Source organism: Nelumbo nucifera, chromosome 3, assembly GCF_055504915.1.
Source record: "Nelumbo nucifera cultivar China Antique chromosome 3, China Antique-T2T, whole genome shotgun sequence".
Lineage (NCBI taxonomy): Eukaryota > Viridiplantae > Streptophyta > Magnoliopsida > Proteales > Nelumbonaceae > Nelumbo > Nelumbo nucifera.
In genome coordinates this window covers 58,318,221-58,334,255 of record NC_142651.1, presented here as the reverse complement: position 1 = coordinate 58,334,255, position 16,035 = coordinate 58,318,221, and the positions used below count along the sequence as shown (strand labels likewise).

Genomic DNA, 16,035 nt, shown 5'->3' with positions numbered 1-16,035 from the left:
TTATTTAAAGTTATTAGATAATTTTTATTTTTATTATTTAAATAACATTTAAATATTTTTTTATTTATATTTTGAAAATAATATTTAGTTATTAAATTGAATGATCCATAAAATTATAATTTATATTATTATTACATAATTTCATTATGAATTACATAAAAATATAAAAAGTGTTAAATTTTTTAATTGAAACTTTCCTTAGATAGATATAGATGAAAAGTGGGGGAGAGAATAAATAGGAATTAGATATAATATAGGAGATAAATAGGAATTAGAAATAGTTAGAGATAATTTAGGAGAAAGTGGGTGATAGTTAGTTTTCTAATAAAAAGGAGAGGAAAATGGGAGATAAGCCTAGGTGGCAACTCCATAGGCTTCTAGAGGGAATCTTGCACCCCCTCTAGAATTGCTCCCTTAGGGTAATAGAGCACAAAGAGGCCATCTAACGTGGCATATCATTAATTTAGTGTGTGTGTGTGTGTGTGTGTGTGTGCGTACTAATTAATAATTGATGTAAGTGCAGATGGTCTCATCCTATCGCAGGCCTACACGTGTTAGGCAACGCAGTTTAGAGCAGACCCAATTAGGGCACGTGTGGAATAGAGCTCGACGGACTTTGCGGAGCCAATAGTGCGGGGTCACATGGTGGCCTCAGATGGCCACGCTCCCCGCGTACGGACCACATCCAGATTGTCCGAGATCATCTACCTCCAGGCGGCCTCAAGTATAAATAGGAGGTGAACCCCCCAAGGTAAAGGATTGGAACTTAAGCTCTCTAGCTAGCACTTGAGAACTCTTGTGGCCTTGTCTAAGTGCGTGCCCCTCGGACCTCATCCACTTGATACTCCTCCTAATACTAACTTAACCGTTAGAGTCTCTGCCTCGGGTTCTCACCCGGAGCCTCTGATGTTCTCCTCTTTGTACGATCGACCTACTATTCCTCGGCCACCTCGGACCTCGGACTATTCCGTGACACCTCAGCTTAGGAGAAAAGTTACAGTGTTGTCCTCGACCTATTCCGAGTATCAACAAAAATTTACTATAACCCATAATTTTTTTTTGTCTAAAAAATCAAGTATGAAAGATTTAAACATTAGTCCTTAGTTAAAAAATTACAAATGATTTATCTCTACCCTATGCTTTAATTATTTGTCATAATTACATTTATTTTACATCTTAATATTCAGACATTTTCTCTTCTTAGAATTAGTGATTAGTAGATGCTTGTTAATAAATACTTCAAAATTGATTGTTAAAATTTATATACCACAAATTTTTTTTTTTTAATTGAGATGTACTCATATGCAAACATATTTCAGCTATTCCTTCATTTTTAAATGCTAACCAAGTGTGTGATAGTTCATACTTGACATAGACTTTTCTTTCGTTTCTTTTTCTTTATTTTTGATACAAGACATTGACTATTAAAATGCGTGTTTCAATGTTTATCATGTATATATAGCTTATTGAGAGTCATCTAAAACTTATACTTAATTTTAGTGATATATTTTTTTGGGGATTTATTTGACTTTCCCAAGGTGTATCCATGCATTCCAAGGTTCAAAGTATCAATACAAGCGAAATAGTACGAATTAAGGGGTATCTAGATCTCTAAACCTTGTTCATTAGGGATTATCGCTTTTTAGAATAGCACAACACATGAAAACTATGAATTAGGCAATATTGATACTCTGAACATTGTATGTATCTTAAATTTTCCATAATATCCATATATATTCAAAGCGTAATACCATAAAATTGCATTTTTGATATTCTTCATGTTTCTGATACTTTGAACCTTGAGTAAAGGAGATCAACATGAAAAATAGGTAAAACCTGACCTGCCTTCTAAAAGGCATGCAGAAAAGCATATAATAGAAATATATAGCAGATTTAATAGATTGTGTTACAAGATAGGATTGTAACCTACCATCAACCCTTTCCTTTGAAAATTATCAAATAAACAATATAAGCTTTCAGGAAAAAGTTTCCCCAACTTAGAAATTAGAACAGAATATCATCCTTGTCAGAGGATACTGATTGAACTATGCAACTGGTTTGACATTTGACAAACACAGCTTAGGCTGCCGTACTATATATATTTGCTCACCATGGCTATTTTCTTTATACATGTCCTGATTCCTGTGCCAAGTCCACAAAGCATATGTTGAATTTACCACCTGCAGCAAAGAAAGACATGTAGAATGAAGAGAGGAAATTAACCAACTGATGCGCCAGCCTCTATAAATAATTAATTATGTGTCTATTTAACAAAGAATTTCAAGTAACTTTTAGGTCAAAGACTCAAACTTTTGACATGAATTTTAAAAGGAAATTGTTTCTTTTTTCATTTTTTACATATTTAACAGATTTGTATGAGCCTATGGGACCATAGTTTAGTTGGTATACATCAGAATATGCAATTCTAGTATTCGATATGGGGTTAATTAGTTGTTCCTAGACGAGCATAACCATCATGAAAAGAAATAAAATGATTAGATAAAAATGTGTACAACCTTAATTCAGTCTGATGCCTTTCTTTCTTTTTAAATGCATGCACACAGTTTCTTATTAGAGCGAGAAAAGACATGGTACCGGAAGAGCTTTGACTAATCAAAGTACACCACCTCATTGGTCACCTCTTTTATGATGCTGATTGATTGGTTATAAGTTTATTTGGTATCATGTATTTTGAGTAACATAGTCAAACCCTACTTGAGTTGATACTAAAATATAAAGGACTAATAAATGTGCACATGCATTGCATGTGACAATTTCCAATGATAATGATAATGATGATAAAATTTAAGACTGTATTTGTTTAGGGTGTAAATGTCAGACCCGTGCAATAGTACACCCAGTTCAATTTTGGTTAGAGTATAAAAGAACAACGAAGGTCGATGTAAAATTCCATTTTGAGAGGTTTTTACATCATTAATCAATGTAAAACCTCTTCGCTTCTCCCATCGAAGTAAACTCCCACTCATAATAACGCCTCTCTTCTCCATCTCCTTCCTGCTCCGTTTCATCCCTGCTTCACCGCCATTGCTACTTCTCCATCATGCACCGAAGCTCACCGTTGAAGCTGTTTCGCCGGCATCCCTACTTCTCCGACATGCACCGAAGCTCGTCGTTGAAGCTACTTCGCCGGTGTCACTACTTCTCTGTTGTTGCTTCGCCATTTAATCCCTGCTTCTCCAGCCCAATGGAGTCTCTAGGAATTACTCAAGCACGGATTCCTCAATGCTTTTCCCATTGAAGCTGGCCACTAATAAGAGTCCGCCATATGCCGAGGTCTTGGTCTATGGTGGAGTGCCTTCAAATTCAAATCTTAAAGCCAACAATGGCATATTTATACCCGCCTCTAAAACCTGTAGCTGCTTGATTATTACTACATAGGAACCAAAATGGGACATGGAGGAAATGTAGTTGAATAGGGTAATGGGAGACATGATCAAAGTTTCTGCCATTTGACAACCCATTTGCTTTCTGATGGTTGAGTTTCGGTGTGTCTCCATCTCGAAACGTAAATTACAATTTCTCAGCACACTATCAGAGAATCAAAGTTTCCGCCATTGTTTCTTTCTATAAAGCGATTCGGTGCAAGGTATTGTATATCCCCTCAACTTAAACGGAAAATATGTTCTTAAAAAATGTAATGGTACCACCATTGTCACTTGGATAATTTTAGAACCTTTAATCAGTTTGTAACTGTTCGATGAAATGCCTCACAACACAAGCATCAACTATCAAGTTATTACCATCTCAATGCGGTTCTATCATCCAAGCCTCCATTGAAAAGGGTTCCCACAAAAGGCCCTTTTAGACTACAAAACAGTTCTTTGCTGGGTCACCCAATTCAATCAACAAACACTTCTCTCTATTTTGAATCCTATAAGATATCATTAAATTTCGAAAGTGGAAGCTGTATCTACACTGGCATTATTAAATCTAGGTTCCAATCCTATCCATCCACTGTATCTTCTTTGATAACAAACTATGTTGCCTATGGTCACATTGGCGATGCTAGTTGGCTTCTCGGTAAAATTCCCAAGTGGGGTTTCGAACTAGTATCTCCAAATTTAATTATTGCAGGTTGTACGAATACATGAGAGTTTGATAATGTAGAGTGTTTTCCCATTGTATCCTCTATACAGATCCTACAAACCCAACCATTGTTATTTAAACAAGGGTAGAGATTTACATCGATGGGTATTCTCCAAACGTTTGCAAAAGTCCAACGTATATTTTACATCAATCAACCAAACACAGTGAATGTAAATACTGGTTCCTTTTTTACACTCTCAAAAGTCAATCGATGTAAAACTCCTCGTTGTAAATTTAGATTTACACTGCAACCAAACATAACCTAAATGTTCCTATTAGAGCTCATGTAACAAAGATAAGTGATCAAATCATAATGTAATTGATATCATCAAAATAATGACTAATTAGGTGGTTATCATCTAAGAGTTTTGTCCAAATTATATGGGATCAGCTACATGAATCCCCTTTCACCATTCAGTGCTATATCCACAATTAAATTATGGACACTTATATTTTTTATTATTTCCACCTAAGTCCTTGATTTATCCTTGGCTTTTGTAGCCCCTTCAACATTAAATTGAACACCTTTTAAAATAGATTTATATATGGTTTTACATGCAAATGACGGGACCATCTCAATCTACTTTCTCCATTTTCTCCTTTTGGAGTTACTTCTAGGTTCCTTCATATGCCACCATCAAGTGGTATTCATTAAAATTCCTTAGTGGGCTATGATCAGCTAAAATTCTTTTGGTACCATACTTTGTTGCATCATGGATATAATGACGCAGTTTGCAAACAAATCACATTAAGAAAAGCTTCAAAGAAAATAATCAAAGCTGAAAACAAGAAGAAGAACAATTCTTCACTAAATACTTAAGAGAAAATCAACAGAACTCCCCTGTCTACTCTTTATATAAACTTCTTGATACCCTTATGCCTCCTACAAGAAAATGTCCTAATCTAGTAAAACACATCTTATTAGAATCCTACTAATAGGGGTGGAAACGAATCGAGTTATTCGAGCTCAGTTTGTAAAAAACTCAATTCGGCTTAGTTTAAATCGATTTTCAGCCAAGATCAAGCCCAACGAAGCTCGGCTCGCCAGGCTCGGTAGCCTAATAAATAATTTTTATTATATGAATAATAAATAATTTTTATATGTATAATTTTTATTTTTTATAAGAAGCTTGACTTGTAGTCGAGCTCAAGCCGAGCCAAGCTCGAACTTGCGATCTTTTGAGTCGAACCAAATTCGAGCTCAGGATTTTGTCTCAAATCGAGCTCGAGCTTGAGCCGAGCCTAACATTGTTCTGGCGAGCCAAGCTCGAATGGCCAAGTATTCGGTTTGGCTCATTTTGAATCCACCCCTACCGACTAAATCTTCTAAAAAAAACTATCTTAATCGAAGACAATTTCAAAAATCCCACTGTGATGTTAACTTGGTAAATGCGAATAAGGGTAAATAGATACTAAAATTCTACAATGAAACTATCTTGGTAAATACGAACTAAAATGGATCATCAAAAGCCAACTTAGTACATCTTTACTCAATTGGGTTGAATCCCATACTACATCCTCCCCAGGTTGAAGAGAATCTGACCCCAGATTCATGTTACCATCCAAGAGACTATCAAAATATGGTTTTGTGCTTCTTTGTTAGAGATGGAAATTTCACCCATCCTTATGGGGCCTTGCTGCGGCTCACTCTGATCAGGCGGTTTTTTTTTACCACTAATCAGGGTTCGGGACAGGTTCGAGGAAAACCCAAAATTCTAGGATTGGGGATAGAATGGGGACGATATTTGTCCACCCTACCCCAACCCTAGCCCAACTATATTATAAAACATTATATATATATAGTGCTATAATATAATACTATATATTATATTGTATTACATAATATAAAATAGTTCTATGTAGATTTCAAAAAAATAAAAATAAATAAATTAATGAGTATACAAGTAAGAATGGCCGAGGTAGGGCGGGGCAAAGTCAGGGGTCCCCATTCCCCACAAGGACGGGGATGGGTTAGGATTTTTAGCCTCACCAAGGTTCAAGGCGACGAATGTGAATTTAGGGTCGAGTACGGGGCAGACAAAACCTAGCCTCACCTCACTCTGTTGCCATTCCTACTCTCTGTTTCTAACCTTTTGATACATAATTGGTGGTGTAAACCTCTAATACGAACTAAGATTTCTTCATTACATCTCTTAACATTTGAACCATATCTCTTGATCTTCAAATAATTCAATTCTTCCTTTATTGATCATTCTGAACATTGCAAAAATGCATGCTAATATGAATCTTCATAGACTTGTATGACGACAATGTTATCAAAGCCTCCAAATGATAAATATTGTCTCCATCATCTTGAAATTCATTATGAATGATAACATATTCCTCTTGAGCAATTAGTTCTTCATCATAGATTAGAGGTTTCTTCTAATCAACATGTTGTTCTTCAACAGATGTTGAGGAGAATGACAATGCAAGATTTTCATTACAATCCTCAACAATATTGAATCAATCAATAAAGTCATAAGATTTGATTTTATCTTTAAACTTTGAAATTGATAACTCCATAGAACTCTAGTCCGTGAGTTCATTTGGAACTATACCTCCATGAAACTCCAGAAACTTAATTTTGAGATCAATTTTCCATCGGTTCTATACATTACCCGCAACTACAATCAATTTCGTTGCTTGCCTTAATGATGATAAAGAATGAGTGAAAGAACCTCCATGAAACTCTGGGATCTCAAACTTGAAAACCCATTTTTCATTGTTTTTTGTCACCATCTACAACTACAAACAATCTGGTTGTTTTCGTTGATGATGAAAAGGAACGAGTGGATGCACTTGCACTGGAACTATTGTCCCCTATTTTGGAACGAGAAAATAGTGATATCAACTCTTGAGCAAGTGCATCGACTTGTCTTCTCAACTTTATCATCTCGTCTTGTGTATAAGTGTTTTGTTGTTGATGTCCTATTCCATGATGTGAGTCATTTGTTTCTTCTTAGGAGCCATAATCCAAAGAATGATCAAACCTAGCTCTAATACTAAATAGTGCAGTTCGGAAACAAAAATCTTACAATGAAGCTATCTTGGAAAATATGAACTAAAATGGATCATCAAAAGCCAACTTAGTAAATATTTACTCAGTTGGGCCGAATCCCGTATTGCATCATATAAAAAATATATATATATATAATATTAAAGACATGTTCAAATTTTTTATAAGTATTATATTTTTTATATTTTTTATTTTCATTATTTATTTTATAAAATTACAAGCTAACTTATTTAATTATAAGGGAAATGCAATTGCAACTGACTTTTAGAAAATTGGTTTTATCTTATGGTCAAATCAATTGGTCAAATGGGTAAATCCATCACCTAACAATGATTCTGAGTCCATTTACAACTAAACCATTTACTTGCAAAAGACTAATTATCAACATGGTGGCCTAACTGAACCATTTAACCTAGTTAAGGGAATCACAAATTAGACATCAATTTTTCTAATTTTTATATTCAACTTATATCATTAATAAGAACTATTATTATTTACCACATTTAGTTTTTAATATGCCAAACATATAATATTATACATTAGCCCAATTTTTTTTTATTATTTTTTATTTTTAATTAATTTTTTAATCATAAAACAATGGGTTAACCAATTTGACTCAAATGGTTGAACCATTAATCAGTGACCCGGATAGAAAATGGTTTCAACTTTGTTTAATTTTAAATTTTATATTCTATTTACATCATTGATAAATACTTCATATTTATTATATTTATTTGTTGGTTTTCCATTGTGTGGCCCACGTTTTTGCATACTCCATATGGGCATTTCTATTATATATACTTCCTTTCTTTCTCTTTTAATAAAATTTTAGTTTACAAAAAAAAAAATCATACTTTTGGATTGATCCATTTGGCCCAAATGGTTGAACTACTTACACACCACCTAGATGAAAAAAAAAATGGTTTAATTTCTGAATTGATTTTAAAAATATAGGTTTTTATATTATGAAAATCATTATTTATGGACTTAATTAATATATTTTAAAAATAAAAAACAAGAATACCTTAAATATAGTATTAAATGATAGAGAATAAGAGTTAATGCCTTAAATATGGGATTTAATTTGAGAGAATTGAATAAAATGAATAGTAGTATTGAAATTACATTTGTCCCCCCAAATGAAAATTGTCCAAATTCAAAATGAAGGGTATTTTAGCCAAGAAAAATTCTAAAAATCAATAGAAATTAATACCTTAAATATGGGATTTAATGAACTGAATAGTGATATTGAAATTACATTTTTGCCCACAAAACAAAGAGTGCTTAAATTCAAAATGAGGGATATTTTAGTCAAGTTAAATTCCAGAAATCTCAGGCCTCATTCGTGCTTTTTATAATAGTATAAATATATATATATATATAGATAGATAGATAGATATAGCTTAGAACCATTAGATTATACTATTATACCAAGTGCATACCTCTAGTATTCCATGTCCAAAGCTGCTCTCTCTATATGCACTCCATTCTGGTTGTTTGTCCCAACAAAATTTTTCTTTTGCGGGGCCAGAAGAAATATTCAAATGGCATATCCCTCCAAATTCAGGTATGTTGTCTCCTGCCAAAGGACGCTTTCCAGGGTCATCTGCATGCTCAACATCAACTTTCTCAATGTTTCCTCCATCTCCTACTGTTATGTAAACAGGTCCACATGGATCCAATGTATAGTTGTATACTCTATTCATCCGCTCATAGGCATGCACCTGTCAACCATATAAAAGAGCATCTTGTGTCAAGAACATTAGATGCAGTCTGAAACACATCACTCATAAGTACTGAAGAGGCAGAAGTTTAGAACCTTTGGATGAAAGCTTCAGTTAGTTACAGGATGAATTGAATATCTATTTGAAGGAGCTAGCTTCAAATTGACAATTTTCAGAACATGTTATAGAATCTTTGATATCCTGAAGATGAAGTTAATGGATCAAGATCAACAACCATGATCCAACAAGAAACTGGAGATAGTTGGAGCTTCATCTTGAGAATTAAATCATGATGCTATAATAAAAATTATTTCCATAAACATGAACTTAGACCCAAGAGCAGAGGTTCTAAAAAGGAACCTTAGAAAGAGCTCTTTGATTGCTTGTGAAGAGGTTAGTAGAATTCTCTAACCCCCAATACTTGCTAAGGGTTACTCTTTAATTCCATCTCTGGTTTAGGGCAGGCTTCTTGTACAGGTCTACAAACATCATAGATTAGCTTTTGCTGGGAAGCAGCCACAAGGTTTGATGCAAACTTATGAGGTTCAGCCTTTGCCTACATTCATGTGAGAGATAGATCCATTATTCATCATGAAAAAGAATGAAGAACAGTATAATATTTCCTATGATTTATAACCCAAATAACCCTATACCCTTGTATACCCATTTCCTTTCCTCTCTCAAAACCCAAAGAACACGTAGAAGAGATAACTCTTTCTCAAGTGTACCTTTTTTTCTTTCAATCTCTCACTCACTCAAAGAAAAGAACCACCCGTGTATAAGCCAACAACACTCCTTATCATACAAGTAATGCATATTAAGGAGTCCAAACCCACCATTGGATCTCAACCCAAACAACACAAACCTAACAAATTTGACATTTAATCATATCATGTGTATAATTCTAAAAGAGAAGCATGAACTGTCAGACAAACGACATGGTATGAGAGAGGATTTGATATATGGATTTTGTGAAGTGTTAAATGACATTTTCCTCTTTAAATTTTAGACACACTAATTTGTAATACCAGTTATAGTGGTAGCAAAATAAAAAACGTCCATGCTTCTCATTACTAAGATCAACATTTTCCTTATTATTAACATTTGTTTAGATAAGAAAGTATCTGATCACAAATTGTGGAACAGAGGCACTAAAGTTTAAAATGGACCCTAAGGCTCCAAAACTAAGTTTTAAGGGTGTCAATGACTTCAAATGACCTCTATATATTCAACCTGAATTAGTTGAATCTGGTTACATTCTTCTGTTTTTTATAGCTGATAATTTCAAATGGGGATCCCATTGAACAACAAAATAACAAAGCCCAAAACCTTAGATTGAATTCCCACCCTAGATCTAGGATACTCCAGCCACAAACATACCTATCCCTTTGCCTCAAGTAACCTGGCTTTTCTCTATAAGTTATATGCTTTCACCCCACCAGGGAATCATCACCAATCTCTCCCATCAACATTATGGCCCTCACCGTGACCACCTTAGGACCTTAGAGTAGGTAAATATCCTAGAGAGAGAATTCAAAGAAAAAAGAAGAGGGAAAGAGAGAATGCTGAAAAATACCCTTCAAAAAAGAAGGAAATTTGGCAAGAATAAGGAAACTACACCATCACATGGAAGGTCTAAGAATCAAAAGGGTGCAAAGCCCTTATACCTAACTCAGATTCTTGCACTCTATTTAGTTGCCTTGCTTCTTTCTTGTACCTACTTTTTGCACATCTATAAATATGTTTTTTCCTTTTTGATGTTTCCTTTCAAGGAGAAGCTCTATTTTGAGAACTAGATGGTGGTATCCCTGAGTCCAGGAACATTTAGGTAAAGAAAACAAATACAAGAAAAAAAAAAAAAAAAACACCATTACCCAATCCTGGTCCCAGCTATACAAGGTCTTGGAAGGGGTGGACTAAATATGGGCCTAACCTCCAGAAATTTTTGCATTAAGGGGAAGCATTCTCACACTTTTCATCACTGCACACTGAACAGCCCATAGCTTCCTCTTGAACCTAGTTTTCAACCTTTTTGCTTGGATCTTTTTGTGCCATTCGGAGGTGTTGGGGAACCCGGTTTCATGCCTTCCCCTCATCATCATTATAGCCTCTTACCCTCTTCTAGTTTATATTGGTGCCTTTGGAGCTGTCTAAGTGGGCTATTTTCTTTTTTACCAAAAAAATTTAAAAGAAAAAACACAAAACAAACTTTCACCAGCAACCCATCACCCCGTTTCTTAATTGGTGGATGGAAAGTTCTAGTTAATTCCATTAGTGAGACAAATGAAATTAGGGGGTTCACACCATCCAAGGATTGAATATTTTCGTTTAGAAAATATCTCTAAAGAAGGGCTTATTTCTACTACAAGAGAGTCTAAGCCAGCTGATCCCAAGTGGTTTGTACAAGGCTTTGAGAACAAGCTGAACTGTATCCTGTAAATTGAAGCAACAAGAGAAAGAGCAGTTTTGTGCCCCCAAAATACATAGCCAATTAGAAGATTACTAGTCGTTTCATTTTGACTATTAAACAACATTAGTAGTAGAACCATCCCCATTTTAAATGATAGAGGATTTGGTACTTTATAAGGTAAACAATATTCACAAAAGGAAATTGATGGAACATTGACAGGACAGAGTAAGCAAATCACCTTTGAGATTCAACTTCCATTATTGGTCAAGTCAATGGATGTTGCCACTGCATGTCTGAGTTTGAAGCATATCATTCATTTTTTATGGATAATTGATCAGAAGCGTTCTCAATGCAACAAAAATAATCATACAGATTATGGTGGATGCAACCCTCTAGGAAGATAAATGAGAGAGAGAGAGAGAGAGAGAGAGAGAGAGAGAGAGGCCACTTCAAAGCACATATTAAATGAGAGCCAAATGTAAGAGTGAAACCAAAACATGTTTGAACTTCCTTGTAACATCAGACATGCAATCAGATTGATGAATGAAAGAGCAGTTCTACCCAATATAACAAAACCTTAGATTCAGTCAACAAGTAAACCTACGCATTAAGTTAGTAATTGAAAAGGCACACATTACACTGCTTGCACATTTCTGTAGTTGCTATCTACTTTTATATCTCTAATTTAAAACCATAATCCAGTCCTTACCCATGACATGTGAAAATTGGCCTTTCTTGGGCACATATGTCAACCAATGCAATCATTTGAATCTTGTTTAGTAAACATTGAGCCTCAGAAATTGTGGCTCAACTGAAAAACCCATGAATACTATCTAAGATCATATACAAAACAAATTAAAGCTTTAGATGCTAAATGGGTCATTCTTTTTTATGCTAAACGGGTCATTCTTTTAGATACAAAAAAAACAAACAATGGAACTGCATGACCAATGAGAATGAAGATTAAAAAGCTGACTTACATGACCAGAAAAAACAATATCAACTCCATATTGATATAGTAGGGTTTCCATTTCCTGTCTCATGCATTCAAATTCCTGGTAATGTGATGAGTAACTATTATACCAAGGAGGATGCCATGCAGCCACCAGCCAGGGGGTCACTGAACGGTCCACTAGATGTAAATCTTCATGTAACCAGGCATACTGAGTACCTACAACAAGGATACGTGAAAATCTTAAGTATACAGATGAAAGACATGATATTCCAGAATCTAATAACAATTTAAAGTTACAAGCACTACAATTTAGAGCAATAAACGGATGGAAGATAATGACATCAGTCACCAGTACTATTGTAGCCAACATATGCTCCCAACATTATGAAATGTATTCCTCCTGCATTGAATGAGTAGTAGAAACTACTGTTGGAGCCAGACTCCTGTGAAGGAACAGCAAAACGTGCAAGGTATGAACTAAAAGTGATGCCACCAGCTTGAGGCTCAATCTCGTGGTTTCCTTCAATCACCATCATAGGAACCCTTGAGATCAGGGGCTCCATAAACCTAATTTCCAATTAAATAATGTCAAAAATAGAACTTTACTGAAAAACTTCTAGTAAACTAATGTATATATGGAAACAAATTCTAGTTCTAGTTGAATAATAAAATAAATTTTGATCAGTTTGCTATGGGCAATCCCAGACCTTCTGGAGTGGGGTTCTTTTAGAAATCATGATGGCCTTCTACTAAGCTTCTCAAGCCCTGTTGGTGAAGAAAATTCCCTAATAATGGAATCACTTATCTTCTACTAAAAGGTCCCATTGCATCTGGGATATTTGAGCAGAGAGAGGGAAAGTAATGCACAAGCTGAAATTGAGGAGGAATAATAGAGCAATTTTTTAAAAAATGCAGAGGTGTAACACGAAGTGTTCCACTATCCTGAGTCACAGGGTGAAAAACCATAGGGCAGCAGAAATATCCCCTGGTATGAGCCCATCATTAGACCCTTGGTCGACATGGTCAAGCTTTCAATTGTGGTATACCTTTTCTTAACTCTTTTGCCTATATCTCACACCTACACTCTTGGGCTAATCAGATCAGACCACAATGATCAGTTTAGGTCCAATTTATGACCATTTGACGTGAAAACTGTAAAATCTATCAATTTGAGGGCTCAGATATGTTCAAAGTTCAAACTGGCCTTGATAGTGAGACCAACTGTAACCCATATTTAAACCAGGTCATCTATAAATTATAGAGCTTAAAAGACCACTACAGAGCTTCAGTTAAGAATCCATAGAAGGTTCATTTCTAAATTATAACCACAATCAGGTCAGATACTCATAATATAATTTTAAAGATGAGATTACCTTCCCCAGCCATCCCATCGGGGTTGATATGTCTCTCTAATGGGTGCATCTGGGAAAGCACAAGAAAAGCATGGAACTCCTTTGTCACCTGTTGTAAGGTATTGGTTTGCATAGCTTAAGTCACCAACCATTAACACCATTGAAGGATCATTCTTGATCATATGGTCAACAGTTGTTGTTGAATTGCTTGTCAGACCTAAATCTCCAACAACTGCTATCTTACGGGGATACGTATTTGGGCTAGGCCAAGGCAATGTTTCAAACACATGTTCTTCACTCATAGCTGATAATGAACTATCTCCACACTTGTAATAGTATCTCTTCCCAGGTTCAAGGCCTGCAAGAAAAGCAAGAACTCAATGAACATGGTAGCTAAAAAGTACACCGAGTTCTCAGTAAAGGGGTGGAAATATAAGAAAAGCACACAGTGGAAATCTGACAAATTTCTTTCTTTTTTCTCCTTCCAGAGAATGTTTTCATTTTCTGTTGGTAGGCAAGTTGGTTATTGTTAGTTGACAGTGGCCTTAAACTGGGTTGCAAACCCAGGTATGTGCCATTAGTAAGCTAGTGTCTTCAATAAGAAAACCATTCTAACATGAAAATGCACCACTCTTTGCATGTATAAATCTTAACTTATTCCTTGAATCTTGACCAATAATATCACCATTATTTTTCAGCATATATATTTTAGGTGTCAGGGAAATGCCTCAAATTCAAATTCACAAGAAGCACAAACAATCATCCAGATAATATAGTAGCTTTATTTCTTTAACTTCATATTCTGTTAGCTTTCTTGTTCTGTTATATGATATTTTTCTTGGTGCCGTACCTACACAAGACAAAAAATTACACACCTCAATTGTATCAGAGCACTTGAAACATAAAAATAAAGAAAAGTCAAAAACTTTCCTTAAGAAATTGCCATAACTTGAATGTTGAATCATGAAGACATGGTTAAAGTCCAAAGAATTATCCCTGAATATTAAGGCAAATTGCCAGACTAGTTGAATAAATGAATCAAGTAAAATCAATTATTCTACAAACCCTACTGCAAAATTTGGGAATTTTGTGACAATTGAATGTATATGTTTTTCTTCATCTTAAGACAATTCAGTGCCTAAATTAGTCTGAAGGGCAGAGCTATATCATTTTATTCAAACAAAGGGAGAGCATCAAACTTTACTTTGCCTGGTAGAGCAACACTGTCACCAAAAAAAAAAAAAAAAAAAAAAAACAATTGCAGAATAATGGAAAAGGACAGGAACACCTTCAAATCTTTTAATGTGTTCCACCACAACTTCTTAGATCTCCAACTGATAACAGAGGTGGGCTTTCTTACCTTCAAGCCTCACATGATGAATGATGGCCGATGTGTAGTTCAAAAGGCCCTCAAACGGGTACAATTGACTATACACAGTCGATGTTCCCTTCTGGAGAAACGTATAGTTCCCGCTCTCTTTCCCATACCAAACCTCACTAGCAACTGTAGAAGGATCAAGTGGAGTGACCTTAGAACCAATCTGAGCATCCCCTGCACAAACGAAACACGACTTATTTCAACAATTCAATATATCAATACACCATTAGTGAGCTAAGGAACCATTGAGACACAGTGTGCGATGAGTCAGGTACCAGTTACCCAAGAAACCCACATTGAAGTTGGTGAAGAGATGGCTAGAGCAATCTGTTCAGGGAAACTAGAGGGAACTTTCTTAGCAAGCCTGGGATGATTCATGGGCAAGTCATCACTTCCTCCGCGCAACGACGAATCGAAGCGACGAGTGACTGGTCGGAACGGCCCTTCCAGAGTTGTTGGGATGTGCTTCCCTCTCACCGCCATATCCATTAAGGCCATGAACATGACCAGCGTGGACCATAATTTACAGAATTCCATGAAGAACAACTTCCCAGCTGTTGCTGCTGTTGCTTCTATTGATTTCAGCTCAATCTTGAAATGCCATTTGGGTTTCACATTGATGAATGCCTAAGATGCCAGTCTCTTAGGTTCTGTTATGGATTTACCAACCAGAGGAAGAAAAAGAAACTTGGGAGAATGACCAATCAGCCTAGATCAGAATTTTATAGTCCCAAACTACAAGGGGAATGCATCTGACCGTGAATTGATATGTTAAATTCACGGCAGGATGTGGTTTATAGGGGAGAGGGCTAGAGGGCTGGAATTCAGAATTCTGCATCGTATGTATCTGTACTTTTCCGAAGAAACTTTTGGAGGGTTGGCTACCTGACTTCGAACTTGATAAAGGAATATTCTTTTGCAGGTTAGCATCATTGGTATATGAAATGACGTGACGTCTACCATGTCTGATGCATAGTGGACCTCCACTGGTTGATGGACTTTTGACATTTTTAGTACTGGGCCCAAGTGATGATGTCAACGACAGATTGCATGGACATGGGGTAAAATAGTAATTGCAATCAATTTTCTT

General features: G+C 35.5%; 1 protein-coding gene across 4 annotated transcripts; it reads right to left on the bottom strand.

Annotated features, from left to right (window-relative positions):
- Positions 1–1,826: 1,826 nt before the first annotated feature.
- PAP23 (purple acid phosphatase 23) lies at positions 1,827–15,791 on the bottom strand. 4 transcript variants are annotated; one of them, XM_010265736.3, is made up of 7 exons: positions 15,221–15,790; positions 14,928–15,119; positions 13,589–13,925; positions 12,565–12,782; positions 12,241–12,431; positions 8,569–8,850; positions 1,827–2,180 (listed from the first exon to the last, which is right to left on the bottom strand). In XM_010265736.3, the coding sequence occupies exons 1-7, from the start codon at positions 15,480–15,482 to the stop codon at positions 2,046–2,048; spliced, it is 1,617 nt and encodes a 538-aa protein (XP_010264038.1). In that variant the 5' UTR covers positions 15,483–15,790; the 3' UTR covers positions 1,827–2,045. The 4 variants fall into 4 exon arrangements, 2 of the variants coding, with proteins under 2 accessions (XP_010264038.1, XP_088758118.1); XM_088901992.1 differs by lacking the exon at positions 1,827–2,180 and adding an exon at positions 6,569–7,038 and having other exon boundaries at positions 15,221–15,791; XR_016084501.1 differs by lacking the exon at positions 1,827–2,180 and adding an exon at positions 9,211–9,406 and having other exon boundaries at positions 8,713–8,850; positions 15,221–15,791.
- Between the last annotated feature and the right edge of the window lie 244 nt (positions 15,792–16,035).